General features: G+C 45.3%; 1 protein-coding gene across 3 annotated transcripts in view; it reads left to right on the top strand.

Annotated features, from left to right (window-relative positions):
* The window catches only part of PCSK6 (proprotein convertase subtilisin/kexin type 6), a 180,593-nt gene that overhangs the window by 133,864 nt on the left and 21,334 nt on the right, over positions 1–25,395 (top strand). For 2 of the 3 annotated variants that reach the window (XM_059371682.1, XM_059371684.1), the window contains 2 exons: positions 21,200–21,379; positions 21,549–21,587. In XM_059371682.1, the coding sequence (XP_059227665.1) occupies positions 21,200–21,379; positions 21,549–21,587 (219 nt within the window). The remainder of the gene's footprint in view (positions 1–21,199; positions 21,380–21,548; positions 21,588–25,395) is intronic. The other variant, XM_059371683.1, reaches the window with a different exon arrangement.

Genomic DNA, 25,395 nt, shown 5'->3' with positions numbered 1-25,395 from the left:
TCCCCACTGAGCAGAGAGCCCAGTGCTGGGCTCCATCCCAGGACCCTGGGATCATGACTTGAGCCGAAGACAGAGGCTTAACCCCCTGAGCCACCCAGGCACCCCTGTATTTGCATGTTTTTAAAGAACCCGTATACTGCAGAGGTTCGACTCTGGAGCCAGCCTGTTCCTCAAGTCCATATTCTGCCACTTGCCAGCCATGGCCCCAGATAGGTCATTGCCATTCTCTGAATCCCAGTCCCTGTTCCGCATAAGGCTGTTGGAAGGGTTAAATTTAGAAGTCTGGGTCAAGTGCTGGCTATTTTATTCTTAACATGACTCCTCGTGGCAATCTTATTGTGAGCATTTTGATCCTCATTTTGTGGGAGAGGAAGCTAGTGCCAAGCTACACCAGTGACCTTGACCGAGCTCAGGCAGCCACAAGTTCAGAGCCTGGACTCGGTGACCGCGGGCAGCCTTTAGTTGATGTTTCTCTTTTTAGTCCTGTGGCCAGTGGTTTTCCTCTATCTGGGCGTTAGGATATTTTCGGTTGTTTTCTTTTTATTTTAAGTGTCCTAATTATAAGATAAAGATCAGATCAAATATTGGAGTCTAACAGGTGCCTTGTACCAGGAGCATCTGCTGTGTGCTATGGTCATGACTTCTAGAAAGTGTTTCTCCTGAGAGGCTGCTTCACCTGGACTGAGAGTTGAGTGAGCATGGTTGTGGGCACAGCCCTTTATTTATTTATTTTTTTGACCCACCAGAGCACTTGAAACACAATAGGCACTTAGAATAGATGGTTATTGATTTTTAAAGGGTTTTCCTCTGACTGTGTTTCAGACTTCAATATCATTGAGATAGTCATTTTTCACAAGTCTACCATTTATTATTTTTAAAGATTTTATTTAGTTACTTGAGATAGAACAAGAGCAAGAGAATGAGAGAGAGAGAGAGACAGAGAGCAGAGATGGAGAGGGAGAAGCTAACTGCCCGCTGAGCTGAGAGCCCAACACAGGGCTCAATCCCAGGACCCTGAGATCATGACCTGAGCCGAAGGCAGCTGCTTCACCTATGGAGCCACCCAAGTGCCCCACAAGTCTACCATGTAAAGATAATCTCGATCAATATCACCATGAAATTAAGGGAGTGGGAGGAACTTAACTGAATGACTATAAAACTCATCTGGAAGAACGAGCACAGAGAATAAGAAGAGAACTTCCCCCAAATTAGATGCAGGTATTCAAACATAGAGTTGACCCTGGAACATCACAGGGGTTTGGGGTGCCAAGCTACGGTGCAGTCTGAAATCCACATGTAGCTTCTGACTTGCAGGGCACCCATGTGGCTCAGTCGGTTAAGCATCTGACTCTTGTTTTCAGCTCAGGTCATGGTCTCAGGGTCCTGGGATTGAGCCCTGAGCCCCATGTCAGACAGGGAGTCTGCTTCTCCCACTCTGCCTGCCTCTCTGCCTACTGGTGATCTCTGTCTGTGTCAAATAAATAAATAAAATCTTTTAAAAAATAAAATAAAATAATAAAAACAGTATGACCCTAGTGCTGGTATAGACGGAAGAGTCAGGGGGAACAGAAAAGAGAGTCCACAAGTAGACCCATTGAGAAACACTAAGTATAACATTTCAAATTGGTGGCAAAAAGAATGAGGGGCTGAATAAAAGCTCTCACAATCGGCTAACCATTTGGAGAGGAGAGCATGATTTCAGTATATTTATACACATAAAATTAAAAACTTCTGCTTGGCAAAAAACAAACAAACAAACAAACAAACAAACAAAAACAACCAACCAACCCTAAAATTAAAATTAGAAAAATATTTATAAAATATTTTGGTTGAACTCGAGTCATCCACAGATGGTCTCTTTCACTTCACTCAAGCCTGACAGTTGCTAACTTTTTCTGTAAAGGGCCAAATAGTAAATAATTTTAGGTTTTCTGGTCTCTGTGACAAGTGCTCAGCTTTCCCATTATAATACGAAAACCAGGAGGCACTTGGGTGGCTCAGTCATTGTCTGCCTTTGGCTCAGGTCATGATCCGAGGGTCTTGGGATCAAGTTCCGCATTGGGCTTCCTGCTCAATGGGAAGCCTGCTTCTCCCTCTCCCACTCCCCCTGCTTGTGTTCCCTCTCTTGCTGTGTCTCTCTCTGTCAAATAAATAAACAAAATCTTTTTAAAAATAATAGTAATATGAAAACCACCATAGGAAATATGTAAATGAACGCATTTGCTATGTTTCAACATCATTGTACGAAATCAGCTGGTGGGTCCATAGCCATAGTTTCCTGCTGTGTGCTCTAGCCTATTTAGAAATTGCCTTGTAATTAAGAGGTTTATTTGGGTGTTGTTCGGTGCCCTTTACTGACATTGCCCTATGTGCGTGGTAACAATGAGCACTCCGGGGGGCAAGTATGTATCTATGTAAGTGTGTGGGTATGTATATATGCATGTGTGTGTGCAGTGGTGTAAATTTTGCTGATACAGAGTATGCATAGCCTGCAGTTCCCAAATAATAACACTCTTCACATTGTAAATTACACCTAGCTCATTGAAGCTGAGAGAATGCATTCATTGATTTTTGCCAAGCTCTTGTATCTATAGCCAGTCTGTGGTGGCAGTTGATGAACAGCTGTCTTTTGGCATAAGCATAAGTTGGAACATGTTTGTCAGTGACGTAGAAGACCTCACTGCTGAACTGGGTGATAGTTTTCAAACACTGGAAGAATATCGCCTCAATTTTTTAAAGCCGTTGCCAAGGTAATGGCTGGCTACAGATAAAATGCACTTTTAAGTTTAATCTGCATTATGCATATTTCCTCCTTCATCGCTTTCTTAAATCTAGAAGATCAACAGTAGATCAAGCCCTGTTTGTAGCATTTATTGATTTCCACGTGTAAACGCTCCCACCAGGGCTGATTTCAAGCCACCAGTGCTACATCAGAGATACACAATAGCCAAGTGTAGATAGTATTTCTACTGTATGGATGGAGTAAATGAAGGTAACCCACAAAGCATGGATAATGACAGAATCCAGTAAAATGATTAAGAAGTGATGATTTTTGGAGTATCTGTTACCTTTGTTTTCTATATAATTTGTGAAGTATAAGTTTATATCATTTAATTTTTAATAAAGGCTGTATTTATCCATCAGTTCATGAAGTTCCTGAAAATGTTAACAGTCAATACACCAAGCAAACTGGTTCTAGCACACCACAGCTTATTGGAAATCATGTAGAAAATGGACTATCTTTTGGGATGGGTATTCTTTAAGGGAGATGTATTCCATGTGTGACCAAGGCTCAGGCCTTATAATGTTCTCTGTCCCCCGATCCCAATTTCCTCGTTTTCCCAACAGAGCCAACCCATCTCTGAGTAGAGCCTTGGTCCCTCCCTCAGGACTAGACATCACAATCAGGGGCTCTCATTTCATTGGTTTATTTCTTCTCAAGACCCACTCAGAAGGGTAAAGGTCTAATTGCCATTGGTTTAACTGCTTATTTAACAGATCAAACTATTTCTCTGCCTAAATGTTGCAGTCAGTAAACAGTTATCGTTTGAATTCTCAATATGCTAAAAAGTCTCTTTTCCAAGACAGGGAGTTAAAAAATAATATTTGGTATTAAAACAAAAAGTTGCAATGCAGAGGCAGATACCTTCTTTATCTCTAGCATCTCAACTCCCATAGTTAGATGATAGCAAACAAAGCTTTATACTATCATAGCTTTTATATATGAAGAGTGCTTACAAAATCACTAAGAAATGTGCAGAGCACCCCAGTAGAAAAATGAGGAAAGAGCCTAAAGAGACAGTTCATAAAGAAAAAATATAAATGACCAGTGAACAAAAGATTTGCAGTCTTTGTAATATTCGAAGAAAACATAAATTAGAACATGGGAGGGTAGATATCGCGGTAGCAAGCCAACAAGCAGAAGTTCCAGAGACTGCAAAACAAATGTCCATGGTATTCTGCACTCGGGATCACAGTGTGATTTGCTGAAAAGAACATGAATGTTGAAGCAATACGGCCTTGGACCTGATACTGGATCCACCAGCTACTGGTAGGGGGGAGTCTTGTGAGTAATAATAATTCTCTCATAGCATGTTGTGATGGCAGTGAACATTTCTAGCCCAACCTGGCATACAGAGGGTTGTCATGGAAACTCAGCTTCCCCTCCCCACCCCCATCGGCTTGGGCAACCCCATAGGCATGGGTTCTAACCACAGACTTTAGGAAGTGGTCCATTTGCCCCCCTGGGGAAGTTCCAGCCCAGAGGTCACTGGCAGAGACCAGTCTCAGTGCCTTTGAGGAAAATGAAACTGGCTCTGCTTTTCTGGAGAACCCAGGAATCTGGAAACAGCAAAATCCTGGGCTGCTGTGCTGAGGGTAAGTGGGATCACCATCCAGTCATAGGCCTGAATAGAAAACTCTTTTCAAGCCTTGAACTCAGCAGGTACATTCCTATTCTTTCTTCTTCTTAAGCAATGTTTTTTTTTTTTTTTTAAGCAATGTTTTTTTTCCCCCCAACAAAAGAAACCAAAGCTTGCTAACCAACAGCTTGCTTTTGAAGCTGCTGTGAAGAGATCTTACCCCACAAACTGACTGGCTTTTCAGTGGCCTTTGTGTGTGTTCCCTGGGGCCAGAGCCATTTAAGAAATTCTCACACATCTTGGCTTTCTTTGGAGCCCAGCCCAGTTACACCCAACTTCACCTGCTGGCTTCTGTGAATCCCATCTTTGCTTCTCTCCTTAGCACAAATGTGAAAGTTGAAGCCAGGGTGAGATCAAAGAAGTTCAGTGCTTTTGCCAAAACCTGCAGAATATGCTATAGGGGCACAGACAAGCTGTGAAGGTCAAGCCCAAACCCACAGTCCAGTTGACTTGCCCGTGACCTGGTGGGTGACAGGAAGAAGACCAGGCTGTAATGTAAACTGAGGTCAGGGCACAGGATTCAGGTGTTGGGACCTGTGTGGGGTCAGCCCAGAGGAGGGTGTCTGGCAGCTGTAGTCCGCGTTCCAACAAGAACACTTGCTGGCTTGGTCACACAACTTCTCTCCACCTCCATTACTGCACATGTGTGATGGGAATTACAGTACTTAGGAATACTATAGAATTAGTACTTCTTGAGCTTGGATGATATTCAAATGTAGGAGTATTTTATATGAGAAAAATACTTCCAGAGGATTTTTTAAAAAGATTTTGATCAGGGATGCCTGGGTGGCTCCGTCTGCCTTCGACTCAGGTCACGATTTCAGAGTCCTGGGATAGAGTCCTGCATCCCGCTCCTTGCTCAGCAGGGAGCCTGCTTCTCCCTCTGCCTGCTGTTCCCCCTACTGTGCACGTGCTCTCTCTTTCTCTGACAAATAAATAAAATCTTTATTTTTAAAAAAAAAGGTTTTGATCAGTGTCCGGCCATAGTGCCTAAAATATTAAAAGCACCAACACATATTTCTCGGTGGCAAGCCATCTTGGAACCTATCTGTGTGTCTCATGTACCCAGTTCTGCGAGTCTCCCTTTTACTGTTATCTTGTATCTTACAAAGGTTCTATGCTCCCTTGAATGGGAGGACAGCGTAGGGGAAATGTTCTTTTCAAATATTGTTCATGCTTGTTCATGCCTTCTACCTCCAAGCACGTGTAATGATTGCATTTTGCTCTGTAAACGTCACACTTGACCTGTTAGGTACTTCTCCAGAATGGCTCAGCCCCTCTGCCCTTGGGCCTCACCTCTTGCCCAGTAGAGAGGTCTGGCCCCCAGCTTATTCTCCTCAGCGCCCCCAGGTGATGGCTGGCCCAGAGCACAGTTGTTCCCACAGGTGGAAGCTGCAGTGGCCCTAGGAAGTCAGGTCCTTCCCAGTAGGACTTGGGGATGCTGTGGCTTTTCCTTCCACTTCCAGAGGAGGCTTGGCGTCTGGGCTCCCCAGCATCCAGCTGCCTAGAGTGGGGCAGGGGACACACCAGAAGCGCACAAGAGGTTTGCCCAGTGAGAGCCAGGAGATAAGTTCCTGCCCTTCCCCAACAGTCCCCCAAAGCTCTTTGGAAGATGTCCCCTCACCAAGCGCCCTGCTGTTTGGTTGAGAAGCTGGGCCAGCTTAGTGTCTGTTCCCCAGCCCTAACCCACCTTCCCCCTTCTCCTCACTCCTGTTGCTCCAGGTCACACCTCCCAATAAAGTCTCAGCCCTTGGCCTGTAGGCGTGGCCCCAGACGCCCATTTTCTAGGGAGCCTGGGCACACGCTCAGGTTGCCGACCGAACATGAGTTTTAATAATCTGTAGGAAATATTGGAGAGAAAGAGACGATCAAAAGCATCATGTTTCAAACTGGTGCAGTGCAACTCCACTGTCAGCAGACACAGTTTGCCTGTGGGGATTCAATGCTAAGGCTTTTTGTCTCTTCCCCGGCCCACAGTCGAGGAGGATTTGAGTGACTGAATGTGCGTGCATCCATGAACCTTGTTTAAATCAAGAGCTCATATAATTTTAATCAACTCTGTTTTCGGCTGTGCACACTCAGTAAAACATTTAATAATCGGTTAAAAGTGGAAGAAATTAGTCTCTCTTGTGTGACTGTTCTTTTCCTTTTTTTTTTTTTTTTAAATCATAAAAAGCTCCCTGGTTTTCTGATTTCCTTTTAGTTAGTTAGCTGTTGCATGCATTTCTTTTTTTCCTAAGAGCAAAGCTTTTCTCATTTTATTGTTATTTTACAGACTTCTCTTTAACTGACATCTGTTTTGAGCTCATCTCCGTTTGCAGGATGAGTTGAAATTTGACAATCTGTGATCAACGGCTCAGTCTATCTTGTACTGGCGGCTAGAAAGGAAGTCAGATTGAAATCATGAGCCTCCTGTGTCAGCTTTCAGGTTTGTTACTGAACTCTCTCGTTTCTGGAAAGTGCCATTCAAGAGTACCACTCCTGCTTCTCTTGAAATAGAAGCCGAGAGCTCAGTAAGGTTTCCAAATGGTCAGCGCACGCACGGCTATCCAAAAGTCTCACTTCTAACCTTCCCTCCTTTTAAAAAATATTTTATTTATTTACTTGACAGAGAGATCTCACAAGTAGGCAGAGAGGCAGACAGAGAGAGGGGGGAAGCAGGCTCCCTGCTGAGCAGAGAGCCCGATGGGATGGATGCGATGCGGGGCTCAATCCCAGGACCCTGAGATCATGCCTTGAGCTGAAGGCAGAGGCTTAACTCACTGAGCCACCCAGGCGCCCCAGACTTCTAACCCCATTTGCTTTGATATTCAAGTATTCAAGAATACTTGAATTCATATTCAAGAATACTTGAATATTCAAGTATTTAATATTCAAGTATTAATTCAAGGATTCAAGTATTTCAGTAGGTCTTTTCACCTCCCTTCTACTTGTCCAAGGGACAACAAAGAGTAATACAATTCCCCGGGTCTCTTAGTTCAAGAAAAAAAGAAGGGTGGATTCCCACTTAGCTGGTGAGGGTCCGACCCCACACTGTGGTGCATGGTTGTGAATCCTCGCATGCTCGACTTGGTTCTGTGTCCCCCGATGGTGAATATAACAAAAAGAGAAGGCTTTTCATTACTATCTTACTGTTGCAGATAAAATTCTAAATGCAGTTGAAAATGAAAAGTAGGGGCGCCTGGGTGGCTCAGTGGGTTAAGCCGCTGCCTTCGGCTCAGGTCATGATCTCAGGGTCCTGGGATCGAGTCCCGCATCGGGCTCTCTGCTCAGCAGGGAGCCTGCTTCCCTCTCTCTGTCTCTCTGCCTGCCTCTCCATCTACTTGTGATTTCTCTATGTCAAATGAATAAATAAAATCTTAAAAAAAAAAAAAGAAAAGAAAATGAAAAGTAAATGATGTGGAGAAGGGAAAGAGCTCTCCTGAAACCCCTTTCTGAGGTTCCTTCAGAAGGTGTTAGCTATTAGGTACAAAGATGGACCTCGAGGTTCATGCTAACTGCGCTGGTCAGTGTTCTGGCAAACAGATCCACCATCAAATGTTTAAGTGCCTTTAATTTTTGAACATTTGACTTTTTTTTCAGAAACATATCATGTTCAAAAATATATCTGTAATTCTATTTGGTCTTTTTTTTTTTCCTGACATTTTACAGAGTTCTAACCATACTGCCTTCATAACTTTGTATTTCTTTTTATTACTTGCGTATCAAGCACTTTTTAATGTTATTACATATCCTTTATAAGCAGCGTTTTATATAAGCAGCATTTTATATATTTTTTTTAATAAAACTTCACTGGAATGCCATAATGTATTTAAACCGTGCATCTATTGTTGGACATGTAGTCTGCTTTCCTTTCCTTTTTTTTTTTTTTTTTTTGCTATTATAAATAGCTTAGTGCAGAAAGCTTTCTCCTAAATTTAAAATTATTTCCTGGGGATCATTCACCAGAAGTAAATCACTGGGACAGATAAAAGAGGAAAGCATATATCTACTTTTTGATGCATATCACTGATTTGCTTTTCAAAATAATTGAACCAATTTACAATCTCACCAGGCACACTCACTGGCCAGCTCCAGAGAAAACCAAGGATATCTTTCCTTAATTTGCATTGTGTTAATTACTAATGAGGATGAGTACCTTTTCCAAACGTTTGTGGAAAAATGTGTTTTTCTTTGGAAAATTGCCATTTCTGTTTTTGTCCCAAGAGGTCTCAGTCCTGTCATTAGTAGGTTGAGAATTACTCCCGGTAAAAATGCAGTGTGATAACACAGGGTGTGTCATAGTTCCTATAAATATTTTTTCTGGTATGCTAGTTGACCTTTAATTTTTTTATAGATAATCTGAAAGTTTTCCTCCAGAGTTTGGATCATTTTTTTTCATTCCTAGTTTTTTAGGATTTGATTTTCTCTATAATGTTTTTTTTTCTTTAGTGTAAGGTAAATATATTTTCTAAACCACTAACAGATTATCCCAAATCAAAGACAGAATTGGAATATTAAAAGATGTTCTAGAATCCTGCCTCAGACCATAGGAAGACCAGGGGTCTTGCCTGTCCACAGAAGAGAATTTTAAATGCTGATTGAAATGTAGACAGTCAGATCAATGGAGTGATGATGGTGGCTTGTGTCTTGGGGTATTTGCTGGATCTGGGGAGCCCACGCAGAGAGTTTTATAGCACCTGCATAAAGCTGGGACCTCAGAGGCACAGAAAGTTGGGGGGGGGGGGGAGGAGGAAAAGAAAAAGAAACTAGCGACAGAACACGCAAAACAAGTCCAACTCAGTAGTTACACTCAAGGTAGATAGTACATTGGCTTCAGTTGAGAAGACAAAAATTGTCATAGTAGACTTTTTAAAAACGTATTTGCTGAGTATCAGCAAATGTATGTTTCTCCCGCCCACTGCCCACCGGCCCCATTCTCCATCCTTCTCCCCTCCATCCCGTTATAGGAGGCCGGCCTCATCACAGACTCTTTGCCTGTGGCTTACTGTTTAGTTCAGCCAAGGGGAAACGCCACAAGAGAAAGGAGATATTTATTTATGGGGTTTTGTTTTGTTTTGTTTCCCTCCAGCTGCCCCCAGGAACCAGCATCCGTCAGGGTCACAGCCCTGCCCTCCATTCGCCAGGAGAACATAGTGCACAGAAGGGCTTAACACACCTTCTGTTGCTAGCCCTAATGAACCCCACTCCTCAAAGTTGTTGCTTTGTGGTGCTCTGCTCACACCTCTGTAAACAGCCTCTTTATCAAAGTGCCCTTGGATTATCCCAGTTTAATTATGCTGTCTGCGTCCTGCTGGGACTGACCCCTAGAACTCTAAGGAATGCTATCTGAAACAGAAAACACACACACACACAAAACCCAGGAACGTTAAAAACTAAAGCAGATGGGGAGAGACATACCAAACAAATACGAACCCAAAGAAAGCTGGTAAAATGTCAGGACAGCAGGCTCATCCTTAGAACGGAAGAGTATTACTACACCTTGACAGAAGATTTGGTTCAATTCTGACATGGCCTCATAATATACAAAGCAGAAAATTGTTGAAACTACAAAGAGAAGGGTGCCTGGGTGGCTCAAAAGGTTAAGCCTCTGCCTTTGGCTCAGGTCATGATCTTAGAGTCCTGGGATAGAGCCAGGAGCCTGCTTCCTCCTCTCTGTCTGCCTCTCTGCCTACTTGTGATCTCTGTCTGTCAAATAAATAAATAAAATATTTTTTTTAAAAATCTACAAAGAGAAAAAACCAAACCCACAAACAAGGTAGGAGATTTAATATGCCCCAAATATATTTGATGTTGCAACTGACAAGTCAAGTCTAAAGGGCCTGTTAGAGCAGTGTACCCACCATCCAAAGAGTGCAATTTCTTTTTGAGCGTTAAATGAAATATTTTTGAAAATCGGCCACACAGTGGGCTCTTTGGCAAGCTTCAGCCTATGGGAGTATATAAACGTCATCCTCGAAGGTTACACTTAAGTTAAAAATCAAAATAAAAAGATAGCTAGGAAAAGCCCATACACTGGGAAATTGAAAACCATTTCTAAATAACTCATGTGTCCAAGGGAAAAGACCATAATTTAAATGAGAAAATATGTAAAACTACATGATGATAAAAATAGCACATGTGCAAACAAGTGGGATGCCAGTGTGGAGTAATGGAGATGGAGAAATTTAATGTGGTTTTGGGAATATAGGTGAGGTTTGGTGGGTTGAGGTCCGGAGCCAACGACCAAGCAAGAATTCTTGAGATATCTTTGATGCAAAATAGTGGTTTTATGAAGGCACAAGGGACAGGATCCCTGGGCGGAAAGAGCTGCTGCCAGGGCAGGGATGGAGGGAGTCAGGGGAGGGGGATTTGAGGGGTGGTTGATTCTATACTTGGGAGTTGGGGGAAATGAGGGAAAGGGAGCTTTCAAAAGGATTTTCATATGTTAAAGAAGACTGGCAGGATACCTAGAGCCCTTGCCATTGTCACATTCAGGTTGTTTTTCCCTCTAACAAGGTATTAACATTAAGATAGTTGGGAATTGGGGTGCCTGGTGGCTCCATGGGTTAAAGCTTCTGCTTTCCACTCAGGTCATGATCCCAGGGTCCTGGGATCGAGCCCCCGCATCAGGCTCTCTCTCTCTGCCTGCCTCTCTGCCTACTTGTGATCTCTGTCTGTCAAAAAACAAAAACAAAAAAAACAAAAGATAGTTGGGAATTTCCTGGAAGGATGTCACACGTGTCCACCACCTCCCAACCCAGGAGTGGAGGGTGGGGGGAGGTTGCATGGTGTCTGGTTGTGCTTTGTCCTCAGCCAGCCTTCTGTTCCCTCATCAATTTATGGCCCTAACTGCATGTATTAGGAAGGAGGAAAGCCTGGAAATTAATGTGCTAAGCATTCAAGTTAAGATGGTAGAGAAAGACCAATAGCATCAATGCAAAGAAAGCAGAAAGAAGGAAATGTTGTTAAGAGCAGAAATTAATAAAATAGAAAGCAAAGATATGGAAGAGAGAATCAAGAAAACCAATACATTGGTTCTTTGAAGAAACAAATAAAATTGATAAACCTCTAGGAAGACCAGTCAAGGCAAAAAACTGAGACTATATCATTATAGGAATGAAAACGAAGAACGTTATTATAAATCCTGTATACATTAAAGTTACTGGGAGAAGGCATGATAAATAACTTTGTGACCAAAAAAAGAGAGGAAGAAAGAAAAAGAAATTTGAAGGGAAATAGGCAATTCCAAGAAAAAAAAAATTACAACTTGGTAGAATTGACACACACACAAATAAAGATTAAAATTATCCTCAGAAATTGTTTCTATAATTTAAAAGGAAACTCAAGGCTGGATAGATGAATTGGCAAATTCCACTAAACATTCACATGGAAGAAATAACATCAATATTCCATAAACTCTTCCCCACAGCAGAAAAAAGGGAAACAGTGCCCAGTAGTTGAATGAAGCCTGTGTATCCTTTATGCCAAATCCCCACAGCACATTATGGAGAATTTTCAGCCTGTCTCAGTCAAGAACCTATGAAAATTCCAAGTTCAATGTTAAGCAAAATCTAACAATATTTAAAAAGGCTTCTCTTTGGAGAACCTGGGTGGCTCAGTCAGTTTAGTGTCTGACCCTTGGTTTCAGCTCAGGTTGTGATCTCGGGGTCATGAGATTGAGCCCCCTGTTGGACTCTGTGCAGGGCATAAAGTCAGCCTAAGATTCTGTCTCCCTCTCTCTCCCTTCCAACCCTTTAAAAAAAAAAAAAAAAAAAAAAAAGTTTCCTGCCCCTTTTTTGGAGGAGGGGGATTAAATAATTTTGAATATTATATTTTACTTCCTTTATTGAACTTTCAGCCATATTCATGTGGTTACTCTAAGGATTACAATATGTATCCTTAATACGTTACAGTTTACTTAGAATTATCATCACATGGCTTCACACTTCACAAATGTAAGAGCCTAAAGGACAATATCTTTCTGTCCCCCCCAACTCCTGACTTGGTGCTATGATTGTGTCATATATTTTACTTCTGCATATATCACCAACTCCATTTTATAGTGATATTTTTGCTTTAAGCAGTCTTTGTCTTTTAAAGAAAGTAAGAGAAGGAAACCCACTCTTTTTTGTGTATCTGCATATTTCCATTTCTGGTGCTTTTTATTCTTTTCTGCAGATCCAGTTTTTTATCTGGTATCATTTTCCTTCTACCTGAAGAATATCCTTTTTCATTTCTTATCATGTTGTCATGCTGGCTATGAGTTGGCCCAGGCTGGGTTTATTTCAGAATGTCTTTATTTCAACCAGTTTGATTTGTTTGTTTTTAAAAATGTATTTGTTCATTTGTTGACCCTTTGAGTTTGACTCTGTTTTGAGGCAATCCTTTTGAGGTTTCCATGACTCCACCCAATCTCGAATGGTATTTTCACTGGATATGGAATTCTGGATTAGCAGTGTTTTTTTAATGTGTGTGTGTGTGTGTGTGTGTTTAAGATTTTATTTATTTATATATTTGGGAGGGAGAGAGACTGGTGGAGGGGGAGAGAGAAAGGAGAAAGGGAATCTCAAGCAGACTCCATGCTGAGTGTGGAACCCTACCCAAGGGACTCAGTCTCATGACCTTGAGACCATGACCTGAGCCGAAATCGAGTCAGAGGCTCAACCCAGGCACTCCAGCATTGGCAGTATTTTTTAAATGTCAGATTTCTGGAGTCCTGGGTAGTTCAGTTGGTTAAGTGTCTGCCTTTGGCTCAGGTCATGATCCCGGAGTCCCAGGATTGAGCCCCACATCGGGCCCCTTGCTCAGTGGGGAGTCTGCTTCTCCATCTCCCTGTGCCTCTCCCCCAACTTGTGTTCTCTTCACTCTCGCTCCCTCTCCCTCTCTCAAATTAATAAATAAAATCTTTGAAAATATATATCCAATTTTGGACACCTGGGTGGCTCAGTTGATTAGGCGACTGCCTTCAGCTCAGGTCATGATCCCAGAGTCCTGGGATCGAGTCCTGCATCGGGCTCCCAGCTCCACGGGAAGTCTGCTTCTCCCTCTGAACTTCTTCCCTCTCATGCTCTCTCTCTCTCTTTCTCTCTGTATAGACACACACACACACACACACACACACATATGATTTTAGCCCTGTAAAGATAATATATTTTCCTCTGACCTCCATTGTTCTGGTGGGAAGTGTTTACGTTTACTATGTAAGCCATGTTTATCTCTGAACCGCCTTACATATTATGATAACATTTCTTTTCTCATATTGTACAAGCCAGCAGGTTTGCCATATACAAAATGAATGAACAAAAAAAAGTACGTTTCCATATTCCAGCACACAGAGCTCCCAGTCAGCTTTTGAGTACCTTACTACTGAATATGAAAAGACCCCCACGAGGACCACCAGACATTTGAGGAAATTATCCAACATTAGAGAAGAAACTTGGAGGGGAAAGAATAAGTCAGTTGGCGAAAGAAAACTTTAGAAAAACTGTAATTGGTCATATAAAATAGAAAAATTTAGTTATTCCTCCCCTGAGTAGGGAAAACTCCAGTTATTCCTTACTGTGTTTTCCTCCTGTGTATCTCCTTTACTATTCATATAGAACATTTCGCCTCTAACACTTTTAGTCGCCAAGTGTGTGGTTTTGACCCACAACAAGCAATTCTTGGTCACACCCATTGGGCGTCCTACAATTTAACTCAATTCTGCCACCATCTACCCAGAGATAGCATCCAGTCCCACAGCTTAAGGGCTCAGTCCCACGAGACTGCCCACCACACCTACACACTCACATCCCCTTCAGATGCCATTATGAAGTTCAGGTTATCACCATTGCTTTTGACCCACCAGTCATAGATCTTTGTTCTAAAGAACTCCTCTTGGGAGTCAGTCACAAATCTCAGGGAAGCACTTATTTACACTCAACCAGTTTATTAAAGGAAATGATAAAGGGTACAGATACATAGATGAAGAGATACATAGGGAGGGTGAGGACTGGGGGTGCCTGAGAGCAGGAGCTTCCATCCCTGCACATTTGGGGTGCATCCCCCTCCTGGTGTGGATTTGTTTGCCCACCCACAAGCTCCCCAAACCACATACTATTAGGATTTTAAGGAGGCTTTCTCATGTAGGCATGGTCAATTACTGACTTAATTTTTAGCCCCTCTCTAGAGAAGTGAGAGACAGGGCTAAAAACCCCATGCTTCTAATCATAGCTTGGTCTTTTTGATGACCAGAAGCCCAACCAGAGTCATCTCCATAGAACAAACAATGCTTAGGAATGTACAAGGTTTTAGGAGTCCTGAGTCAGGGACAGGGTCAAAGACAAATATTATAACAAGAGACACTCCTACTGTCCTTCTCAATTAGGAAATGATAGGGTCTCAGGAGCTCTGTGCCAAGATTTGGGCACAGACCAATATACAGATTCTGTTATCTCATAGGTGTCCTCAGGAAGAGTAAGAGGAAATATCTCATCTATAAAACAAGAACAGGTTTCTGCATTTTGGGAAAGGAGCATTGGGAGAACCAGATCAATGCCTTGAAGATTACAAACATGAGGCAAAAATTAGAAAGTCAACAGATAGTGTAGAAGACCTGAGGAAATCTCCCACAACATGAAATTGGAGTGGATTGGGGGAGAAGACACTAAATACCGAGTAAGAAATGGTGTCAACAGAGTGTTGGGGATATGGGAGGGGATGTGACCATGTCCTAGGGAGGTTGTCATTGGATAGTGTCTAATATTGAGAAACTAGGACATAGCACATGAACATTTATTTGATCAAGCTCAAAGTGTGAAAAGGTGACATAAAGGACTTCTGTCTTGGCCTCAACTGTGTAGCATTCCTTGACTTGGCAAACTGTTCATTCATGACTTTGAAAAGGATAAAAAATGTTAAAAAAAAAAAAAAAGGTGGTATTTGAGCATTTCCTATCTCACCTCATTGGTGCCATTAAGGAAGATGCTATTTTGTGCATTACCATGCAGGACAACGATTTTTCTTCACCAAATGTAGATTTGTTTCTACCTTTCACCTAAATGAATGCTGGAGCTTGGATTCTTAGGTCCTTTTCCTGGTACTGAAAATATCCTCTTTAATGGTTTTTACAAGATCGTAGGGAAGATTCTCCCATCTCCCCTGTCTTACTTCAGGCTCTAAGGGTGAGCACACACAGGTGGGGGGGGGGGGTCCCCCCACATGTGTTCACTCTTCCTTGACCTTTCCAGGCCATTTCCTATATTACCTTTATTTTCCTCTTAGTTGCCATAATGTGGACCTAAAGTGAATTTTTAATTATGTGTTTAATTTATTGAGTAGATGTTGGGGTTTCTCTCCATGTGTGTATAATACACACATATGTGTGTGGATATATACATATACACACACAGTATTTTATATAATAGCTTTATTGAAATATAGTGAAATTTAATCCACATACCATAAAATCCCCCTTTAAAGTGTTTTTGTATATTTTTAAAAACAGAGGGAGGTGAGCCTTTTTTATTCCTTCCACCAAAGCCTGTTCATTAAACTTTGTAAACTTTCTAAGTCAGGTTCCCTGGCTCTTATAAGGAAAAAAACCCTTTTACTGGGGGAGGGGGAGGAGACTGAAAAGTATTTCTTGATTTTTTTTTTCTTTAGACCTTTCTTTCTTTACTATGTTTTGACTAAAGAATTGCTCCCTGCATGTTTTCAGTGTTAGGGGTGGGAGGGAGGATTAATAAATTCTTTATTGTTCATAACTTCTTATGGCCAAAGAAAACTCAAGAATTGAGAAGTATTAGCTCAGAGTCCTAACCTCACAAAACCTTGGCCCCACTTCTACCCTCTTTTGTCTCCAGTTGTAAATTCCCCTCTGGAGGATTTCTGAGGCTGGATTCAAAACACCGGGCAGAGAAAAGCTTTGTGATGGCTGGTGCTTTCCTATTGGCAACTTCGACCCTAGGCTCCCTTAATGCTGGTTCTTCCTTTGAATAGTCGGAATAATCCTGTTTGTTCGTTACCAATTCAATTCTTTGAGGGGAAACGCTGCAGTGAAGATAGTGAATGATGATAAAGCCATTTATTGGCATTAACCAGGATTACCGTCCGCCTCTCCCACAATTATTGTTGCCCGGGCCTTTGCTGGTGACATCTGGAGACAGAGTCCTGGCAGTGCCCGCCCCAAGTGGTTAAGCAGGTGGATTTGTCATTCTTTCTTTTACAGTCTCAGGAATCTGATGGAAAAAGAAAAACCAAAGGATTTGGATTTGGATGTCTTTGAAGACGCCCCCTCCTGGAAATTAAGGAATTAGTGGTACTGGTTGGGTGTTTGTCAGGGTAAACTTGAACAGGCATGTCGAGTGTCTTGAATAGTAAATAATAGGTTCTGGTTAAATGCTTTGACCAAAGCAGGCCGATATTTTTAAATCCTCCTGCCTCAGAAGGCAATGCTGTTGAGGGCCCTCCTTCTACTTTTCTGTGGTTTTCTGTACCCATATGAGTCATCTCCCCAAAGTGAAAGCAGACTCTGGGGATGGTGAGCATGGAGGGAACCAGCACTGGGACCTGGTCACCCATGGGGACTTCTTTTTTTCTCCCTGGATCCCTCTTCATGTGACCAAGGTTATGGCACTTTGTAATTGCAACCTGGAAACAACCTAAATGCCCATCACCTGGGGACCCTCAAGTAAATGACTCAGCATCTCTCTGCTTCAGTGATGGGAAGGTCACCAAGATGCATTGTGAACGGAAAAAGCAAGGTGCGGAAGGTTCTATAAGGTGTGTTAAAAAGGGGGACAGGTCAGAACATATGCTCATACTTGCTTGGCTCAGTTGCTTAAATGTCTGCCTTTGGCCTAAGTCATGATCCCAGAGTCCTGGGATTGAGTCCAGCATGGGTGGGAGTATGGGGGGGGGATGTTCCTTGTGCAGCAAGAAGCCTGCTTCTCCCTCTGCCTGCCACTCCCCCTGCTTGTGTGCATTCCACCCCCTCTCTGACAAATAAATAAATAAAATATTAAACAAAAAAAAAAAAGAAGAATGGGGCGCCTGGGTCACTCAGTCATTAAGCGTCTGCCTTCAGCTCAGGTCATGATCCCAGGGTCCAGGGATCGAGCCCCGCATCAAGCTCCCTTTTCCCTGCTCGGCAGGAAGCCTGCTTCTCACTCTCCCACTCCCCCTGCTTGTGTTCCCTCTCTCAATGTGTCTCTATCAAATAAAAAATAAAATCTTAAAAAAAAAAAAAGAGTAAAATGCTTCTGGAAGGATAGATACAAAAGAAATGAGTAACAGGGTCACCTGTGGTAAGAGAGACAGTGGCCCGAGGATGGGGCTAGAAGCAGGCTCTGCTGTATTCCCTTTCATACATTTGGAGTTTGAGCTATTTGTATTTATTACTTATTCAGAAACATAAACCAAAAGCCCTGAGTACCACAGTTTTTTAAAATGTTTTTTTCTTTGACTATACAACCATTTTTTTTCCATTAAACTAAATTTCTTCTTAAATTATATACGCTGAAGCTCTAAAAAAAAAAAAAAAATCAAATAGTTCCCAAGGGACTACAATAAAAAATGAAGTCTCTTTTCTGTTCCCGAACCCTAGCCTTCCCACCAAGGCAGTGTCTACTGCTGGTTTCTTAAAATTCTTTTTTTGTCTTATCCTTTCAATTTATTGAGATGTCACTAATACCCAGCAGGGTCCAAGTTGATTCGCAGACAGAGTAAGGACTTCACTTACCTATACTGCACAATAGATATGATGAAGTTTTAGAATATAGGTGAGGTTTAGTGGGGTGGAGTCCGTTGCTAATGACCAAGAAAGAATTCTTGAGACATCTTTGGTGCAAAATAGTGGTTTATTAAAGCACAGGGACAGCACCCGTGGGTAGAGACAGCTGCTACCCCGCGGTTGTGAGGGGTGGCAGGTTATGTACAATGGGGTTAGGAGAGGTAAGGAAAAGGGGAGGTTTCAATAGAACTTTCCTAAAGAGATCTATAAGATACGGGAGGCCTTGAGACCTTATCATTGTCAAGATTTTTCCCTCTAGCAAGGTATTAACATTAAGATAGTTGGGAGATTCCTAAAGAATGTCACATATGGGGGTGCCTGGGAGGCTCAGTGGGTTAAAGCCTCTCCTTCGGCTCAGGTCATGATCCCAGGGTCCTGGGATCGAGCCCCAAATCGGGTTCTCTGCTCAGCAGGGAACCTGCTTCCTCCTCTTTCTCTCTCTGCCTGCCTCTCTGCCTACTTGTGATCTCTGTCTCTCAAATAAATAAATAAAATCTTTAAAAAAAAAAAAAAGAATGTCACATATGTCCCACCCAGGACTGGGGATTGGGGAGGTTGCCAGGTATCAGCCTTTTGCTTTGTCCTCAGCCAGCCTTCTGTTCCCTCATCAGTTACACACTTAGAGAAACAATAAATATAGTTAATATCCATCGTCTTAGATAGGCATGCACACACACACACAAACATAAAAAAAAATTTTTTTTTCCCCTTGTGATGAGAACTTTTAAGGTCTACTGTCTTGGTTTCTTGGAATTCCTTCCACTCTCCCTCCCTGTGCTGGGTGCGTGCTGATCCTGAGCTCAGAGTGGCCTCTCTTGTTTGTCCTACCAAAGCTATATCTGAAAATGCGAATCTAATTTTAGTGGCAACACCCCTTGGTAAGTGTTTCTGGAGCCACGCTAGAGGGTGGAAACATCTCGACTCCAATGACAGCTTACAGAGCCTTGCTCCCTATCTTGTGGTTCTCACGCCTCCCCCCCCCCCCGCCTTTTCATCAGTTCCTTGCCCTGCAGTTAACATGCCCAGCTCCTGGGCGGTTTGGAAATCTGGCTCCTGTCTGGTCTCCGGAGGTTGAGAACGGATAATAATTCACAACCAGGGACTGTGTTCGCACCCACACCCACACCAAGTACTTCTCCTAGCCTGTGGCTTGTAATAGGAATGCGTTAGGGAAAGGGCCAGGGAGCGTCTAGAAGAACCAGGCCCTTTGGAAGTCGGTGTCCTAGGAAGTAGCTTAGGAATGTGTTTGCAGATTAAACACATTCAGGCCGGGAGAGGCCCACATGGATGCAGGGCCTAACTTGGGACAGCTTGAGGGCTGCAGGCTTCGGGGCCTGGGACCTTGGTTGGCTAGGGTGTGGCTGTGTGCCACATGGTATAACCCAATCAGCATCACACACCACTTAGAACAGCATGGGGAAATGTGGCCTGGTATGTGCAGGCCCCTTCTGCCTCTGGCCTCCACTTGCACCTTGGACAGGATGGATCACAGCCCATAGGCTTCTGGAGTATGTGGGCAAGCAGGAGCCACCTGTTCTAGGATTTCAGGAGAGTAAGATATTCCTGGAATTCAAACAAAAGATCCAAGTCATACCAGCAGATCTGCCCATGTTGCAAAGATAGCATATAGGGGCACCTGGGTGGCTCAGTGGATTAAGCCTCTGCCTTTGGCTCAGGTCATGATCTCAGGGTCCTGGGATCGGACCCCACATCGGGCTCTCTGCTTGCCAGGGAGCCTGCTTCCCCTCTCTCTCTGCCTACTTGTGATCTCTGTCAAACAAATAAATAAAATCTTTAAAAAAAAAAAAAAAAAAAAAAAAGGATAGCATATAGCCAGATATCTAAGGCAGATGGCCCGCCATTCAGAGCCAAGAAGGGAAGTGATAGGAGCAGAAGTGACGATAAAAATGCAAATCAACAGCAAAGAATCCGTGCTCGTTTCTCTCACCTAAAGCATTCTGATGGCCAAGAGCCCCAGAGATAGAAAATAAAGAGGAAAGTCTGAGATTTGTCTCTGTCTGACGCAGACATGGAACTGGCAAAGCCATTGTCCCCAGCTTCGGTACCCATGGCCGGTCACGAGGGTTTCCTGGAGGGGCTCCACAGCTGGATGGCTTTGTTGGGCTGGAGCCATGGTGGGTCCATGCTGGTCGCAGTGGACCGCAGCCCCTCATTTGCACAGGAGGGACAGCAGTGATCTCCTCCATGTGGTCTCACTGCTCTGACTGTTCAGGGACACAAGGGTGAAGCTGGGAAGGCCAGACCTCCGGCCTGCACCTGGGCCGGCCCCCCACACCCATCTAACTTGGCTTCTGACCTGCTTTTTAACAGCCCAGATTTCACCTGCAGACTGCAGCCGAGGTTTTACACTTCTCTTTACCCCTGGGAAGATCTAGCAGCACGGGCCATCATTCCCAAGTGGAGGTGGATGGCGGGGTGGGGTCCCTGCTGCCCCCGCCCCATCTCCCTACCCTGCCTCATACATGCTCCGGGTACCCTGTCCTTCCCGTGCCTCTCACCTCCCCCCACATAGTCTGGCATCCGTGCCATTCATCCTGCCATTTTTGAGGATGTCCTCCCTACACTCGGCCTCTTCGGACCTTCGGGTTTGCACTACCACTGTCACCGCACCCCCCTTCCCTGCCCACCTGGCCGGGCTACACAGGAAGGAGTCCAAGACCAATCTTCCCACGGTCCATGGTGAGGGCTCCTAATAGCAGGACTCCTTGGTGTAACCCAGCTGTCCTGTTTGAAGCAGATGGGGCAAGGCTCAGGGCCAGGCCCCAGATCTGCTCTCTGGGGATGGGGGGAGACCAGTCGAGGGAGGTACAGTGAGACCTGGGGACAGAGAACACAGCCTGGGCAGTCATGGTGCATCCCTGATCCTCGGGTGACTAGGAAGGAAGATGGTGGGTGCGGAACCTTGTAGTGGGAGCCTCATACCTTGCACTTGGGCCAGGCCCCTCAAGAGCTCTCTGGGGGAGGTTTCAGGCTGGCCAGTGACTCTGGGCTTGGTGCCTTTCAGGGAAATTGAAGGAATGGAGCCTCATCTTGTATGGCACCGCCGAGCACCCATACAACACCTTCAGCTCCCATCAGTCACGCTCTCGGATGCTGGAGCTCTCGGCCCCTGTGCTGGAGCCCCCCAAGGCTGCTCTGTCTCCACCCCAGACTGAGGTTCCTGAGGACGAAGAGGACTACACAGGTAATGAACTTGTAGCCAGAGGAGATGGCCAGGCCAGCCTCTGACTTTTGGTTTTCCACTGTGGCTCTTAAAGTGTGGGACCGTTCCTGGCAAAAGGTGGGGATTGTGACGGTGGGTCTTCCTTCTTTCCTGCAAGTTGTAATAATGATGGTAATTTGCACTCACACAGCTCCTTCCACCCACGGCTCTCCTAATATTTTACAGACCAGTAAGTATGCTTCAAATCAGTAAGTATTCTCCAACCTTCTCAGGCCGGGAAACAGAAGGTTCTATATGCCCAACCAGAACTGGGACTTGCCCCCTGGCTAGTGGGCCTCTTCCTGAGGCTCCATCTCATCCTCAAAATCTCTTGTCTCATGTCTCAGCCTCCTGACCCTCTCAAGTCCGTCCACTTTCTGTCCCTATAGCCAGAAGGTGGGAAGGATGCAGGTCTTACTAGACCCGAGAGGGTTGGGTTGAATGAACATAGCCAGGAAAGAAGCTAGCAGTGCAAGTCTTGACTGCCCTTGAGGGCTGGGATGATGGCCCAGGAGAAGGTCTCAGGACCTTATGTCAGTAGATACCAATGTCACCAAGAAGGGGTTAAGCATCTCACAGGAAATAGAGATGCCTTACGTGAATCCCCCTTCTCCAGCCATACCATTGTCGGGGGTGGGGGGGCTTGGCTCTGGATGTCCGGCCCCCTGCACAGAGACAGGAGCCTGGAGAATGGCTTCAGACTTCTGGAGCCACTGGGCTGGGCACAGTCGTGATTAGCATGTCAGTTTCCTTTCCCTCTGAGCCATCCCACGGTGATTTGTGAGAAACCAAGTATTTCTGGTTGGGCATATTTCCCTTAGCTAAATACTCCAGCTGCTTGATAAATGACGGGCGATATCTAAGGATATTGATGTTTTGAGTTATCTAATAGCTTCTGAAAAAAGAAAAGTAACAAAACAGAGAATTCCACTGATACATATCAAGCATAAATTACGGTTGATTCAATTTTAAATTTCTTCTGCCGTTCCTTTAAAATGGAGCATTGAATTATGTATGGCTAACCTGCTGTTTCCCCCTGTGATTTATAAGTGGTGGCAAGAATCAGTAATTATTAATAAAGGTCTGATTTTTTTTTTTTTCTTAAAATCTGCTACTGACTAACCTTACACTATCCTGGAATCTCACAAAATAGGGTTCCCTGCGCCGCAAGTGACTTAGTGTTCCTCAAACCCAGCCTGGATAGATAGAGGGGGCATCTCCGTGGGAATAGGATGTGCTCCGGACTCTCAGGGAAGGTCCCTACAGTCTTGGGGCAAGTGAGACAGGCAGGCCAGTCACAGCCGGAAGAGCCAGAGACAGGGAAGGAGCAAGAGAGAGGTAAGATCAGGGGAATGCTGTGGTGTGGAGGTCGGTGAGAGAGAGGAGGGGGAGAAGAACGGGGCGGGGGGGGGGGGGAGCAGCCATGTTAGATACCTCCGTCAAGGGCTTGTGCGATGGGGCTGCCCATCCGTGGCTCTTGTGGAAGAAGCTGAGTCACTGATAGGCCCCAGTGCAGAAGCTCAGAGAAAGAGAGGGTGATTTTGAAGTGGCCCCATGATTATGATGAGCTTTCTGCAGTTTTAGCGGAGGTAAGGTGGGTTGAAGCAGGAGTTTGCAGGGGTGCTCACCTGGGGGGAGAAGGTTCTCAGGGATTCGGAGAACTGGCTGCAGACAGAGGTGCGTGGGGATGAGGAGCACACCCTGGTGGAAGCCACTACCACCCCCCATCCCCCCACCGAGGGCCCATGCATTGGGAAGGGGTAGGGAGGTCCAAAGGAGCAGTGGTCCCGGGAGACGGCAACAGAGGGTCCTGGACAGCCCTGCACTGAGGGCCAAAGATGGGGGGCCAGTGCTCCCAGGGACAAGAGATGAAGGGCAGGAGGTGAACAAGAGGCAGAGACAGAGTCCAGCCTCCCCGACTCCTGTGACGGGTGTCTGGTGGCCTGGTCGGAGCTGGCAGGAGAATCACCCTGGCAAAGGCCGGCCCCGATGCTGACGGCCATGGTCATATTTTCAGTCAACATTGTTCCTGGGAAGGGGGATGAGGAGGTGGCCATAGTGTTTTTCCCCGGGGCCATGGCAAGTGGAAATCCACAGTAGTGGTGGAGTCTGGGATTCCTGAAGTCAATGAAGGTATGGAAATCCAATGGAGGGGGTAGGGCTGGGAGATGGAGAGGCTGGAGGGTCACCGGGGAAGGCAGGGCAGTAGCCGCATGGCCGGGTAAGGTGCCAGGGAAACGTGAGTGGCTGCGTCCTGAAGATGGGGAGCCTGTGGTGGTGGCCTGCCTGCTGGGACATGAGCTGGAGGCCGCCGGAGAGCACCAGGTGTGCCAGTGAGGGGGGCCACCCCAGAGGCGGCTTCAGCAGGTCTGGGGGAACTTGGAGGCTGTGCCAGGTGATTCCGCATAGCCAGGGAAGCCAGGATGGTGGTGGGCCACAGGGATGGGCTTAGGCTGCTCCAGGAGAGTGGCCTTGAGGGAAGGACAGAAGGTCGTGGGAAGGAAGGGAAGCCTCAGTTTCTGGAGGGGGGGCATGTGGGCTGAAGATGGCTTGGGAGAGTGTAGTCAGCCACGCAGTGCTGAGGGGAGCCAGGAGCTCCCGAAGCCTCTGTCTGGACACATTCCAGGGCAGCTCAGCGGGCACGGGGAGCTGATAATCAGGACGCATGGCATGGCCAGTGCAGCACTGTGTGGAGTCACCGTCTTGGGGCCCATCTGTGCTTACCTAGCAGAGCCAAGGCCAGGGTCACAAACTGTCAGGAGGGCAGGCTAGACCTGCAGTGAAAGGGGTCTGTTAGTCTCGTCCGCACCTCCTGTCTGCAGTCGGCCACCCCCTGCCCCTTTCCTCCACCTCATGTCCGGTGGTTTGCCAGCGAGGTCCTAGCACACTTTTCCTGGATGACACGAAGGGCAAGGGGACAGATCGGGATATCTAGCAAGTCCTCCTGTTCCTGGATACTGGTCTAAGCACCACTTGATGAGAAGGGCCTTCTAGAACTCCAGGCGGCTTTGTAACATTTGCTGGTGGGGCTTTTTGACTTCTGGATTTTCTCCCCAAAAGATTTAAGGTAGAGATTCCAAATAAGCCTGTGTCATCGGAACACCCGTAACACCATGTAGCCGGGCGACCGAGGGTAGTCAGTGCGTGAATCACGTTCCCCTCATTGTCTGGAGCCTAGGGAATATATGCTCACCCAGGGAACGTGCTCCAGCATTCTGAAAAAAACACGCGCCATCTTAAGAGTGATGGAGTGAGTGGGAGAAGACAGCCAAGATGACTGAGTCCAAGAACACTTCATCGAGAGGCGAATCTTGATATTGGGCTCTTTGAGACAACTCAAGTAGACAGCCGGAGTAGAGGGAGTTTATGGACACTCATCTAAGCAATCTGCCCTGGGCAGTGTCTTACCAAGCTATTCACCAGGGGCTGCCCACCACTGGTCAACTAGTCCCCCGGGTCGGGTTTTGTTGCCTTCACTGTTGGATGGATCCCAGCCTTGCATGGGGCTCCCTCGGGTTATGAACCAACCTCTCCACCACAGAGGGCCACGGGAGGGAGGAAGAGGGTGAAGTCCAGTCCACATACCATGAACCAGGCCTTCCCCAAGGCTGTCCCTCTCTTGAGACATTCTAGAACATTCTGTTTGTGGATGTTTCCCAATTTCCACCCATTTTTCTTTCTTTTTTTTTTTAATTTATTTGACAGAGATCACAAGTAGGCAGAGAGGCAGGCAGAGAGAGGGGGAAGCAGGCTCCCCGCTGAGCAGAGAGCCCAATGCGGGGCTCAATTCCAGGACCCTGAGACCATGACCTGAGCTAAAGGCAGAGGCCCAATCCACTGAGCCACCCAGGCACCCCTCCACCTATTCTTCTGTTATCCATTCTCTCACCCTTTAGCCACTCAGGTGATATCGATTGGATACCTGCCCTATGCCACACACCTTTCTAGGTGCTGGGAATATAGCAATAAACAACCCTAATCCAGTCCCACCTCCCGAG

This window comes from Mustela nigripes, chromosome 13 (assembly GCF_022355385.1).
Source record: "Mustela nigripes isolate SB6536 chromosome 13, MUSNIG.SB6536, whole genome shotgun sequence".
NCBI lineage: Eukaryota > Metazoa > Chordata > Mammalia > Carnivora > Mustelidae > Mustela > Mustela nigripes.
This window is presented reverse-complemented; position numbering and strand designations above follow the sequence as displayed.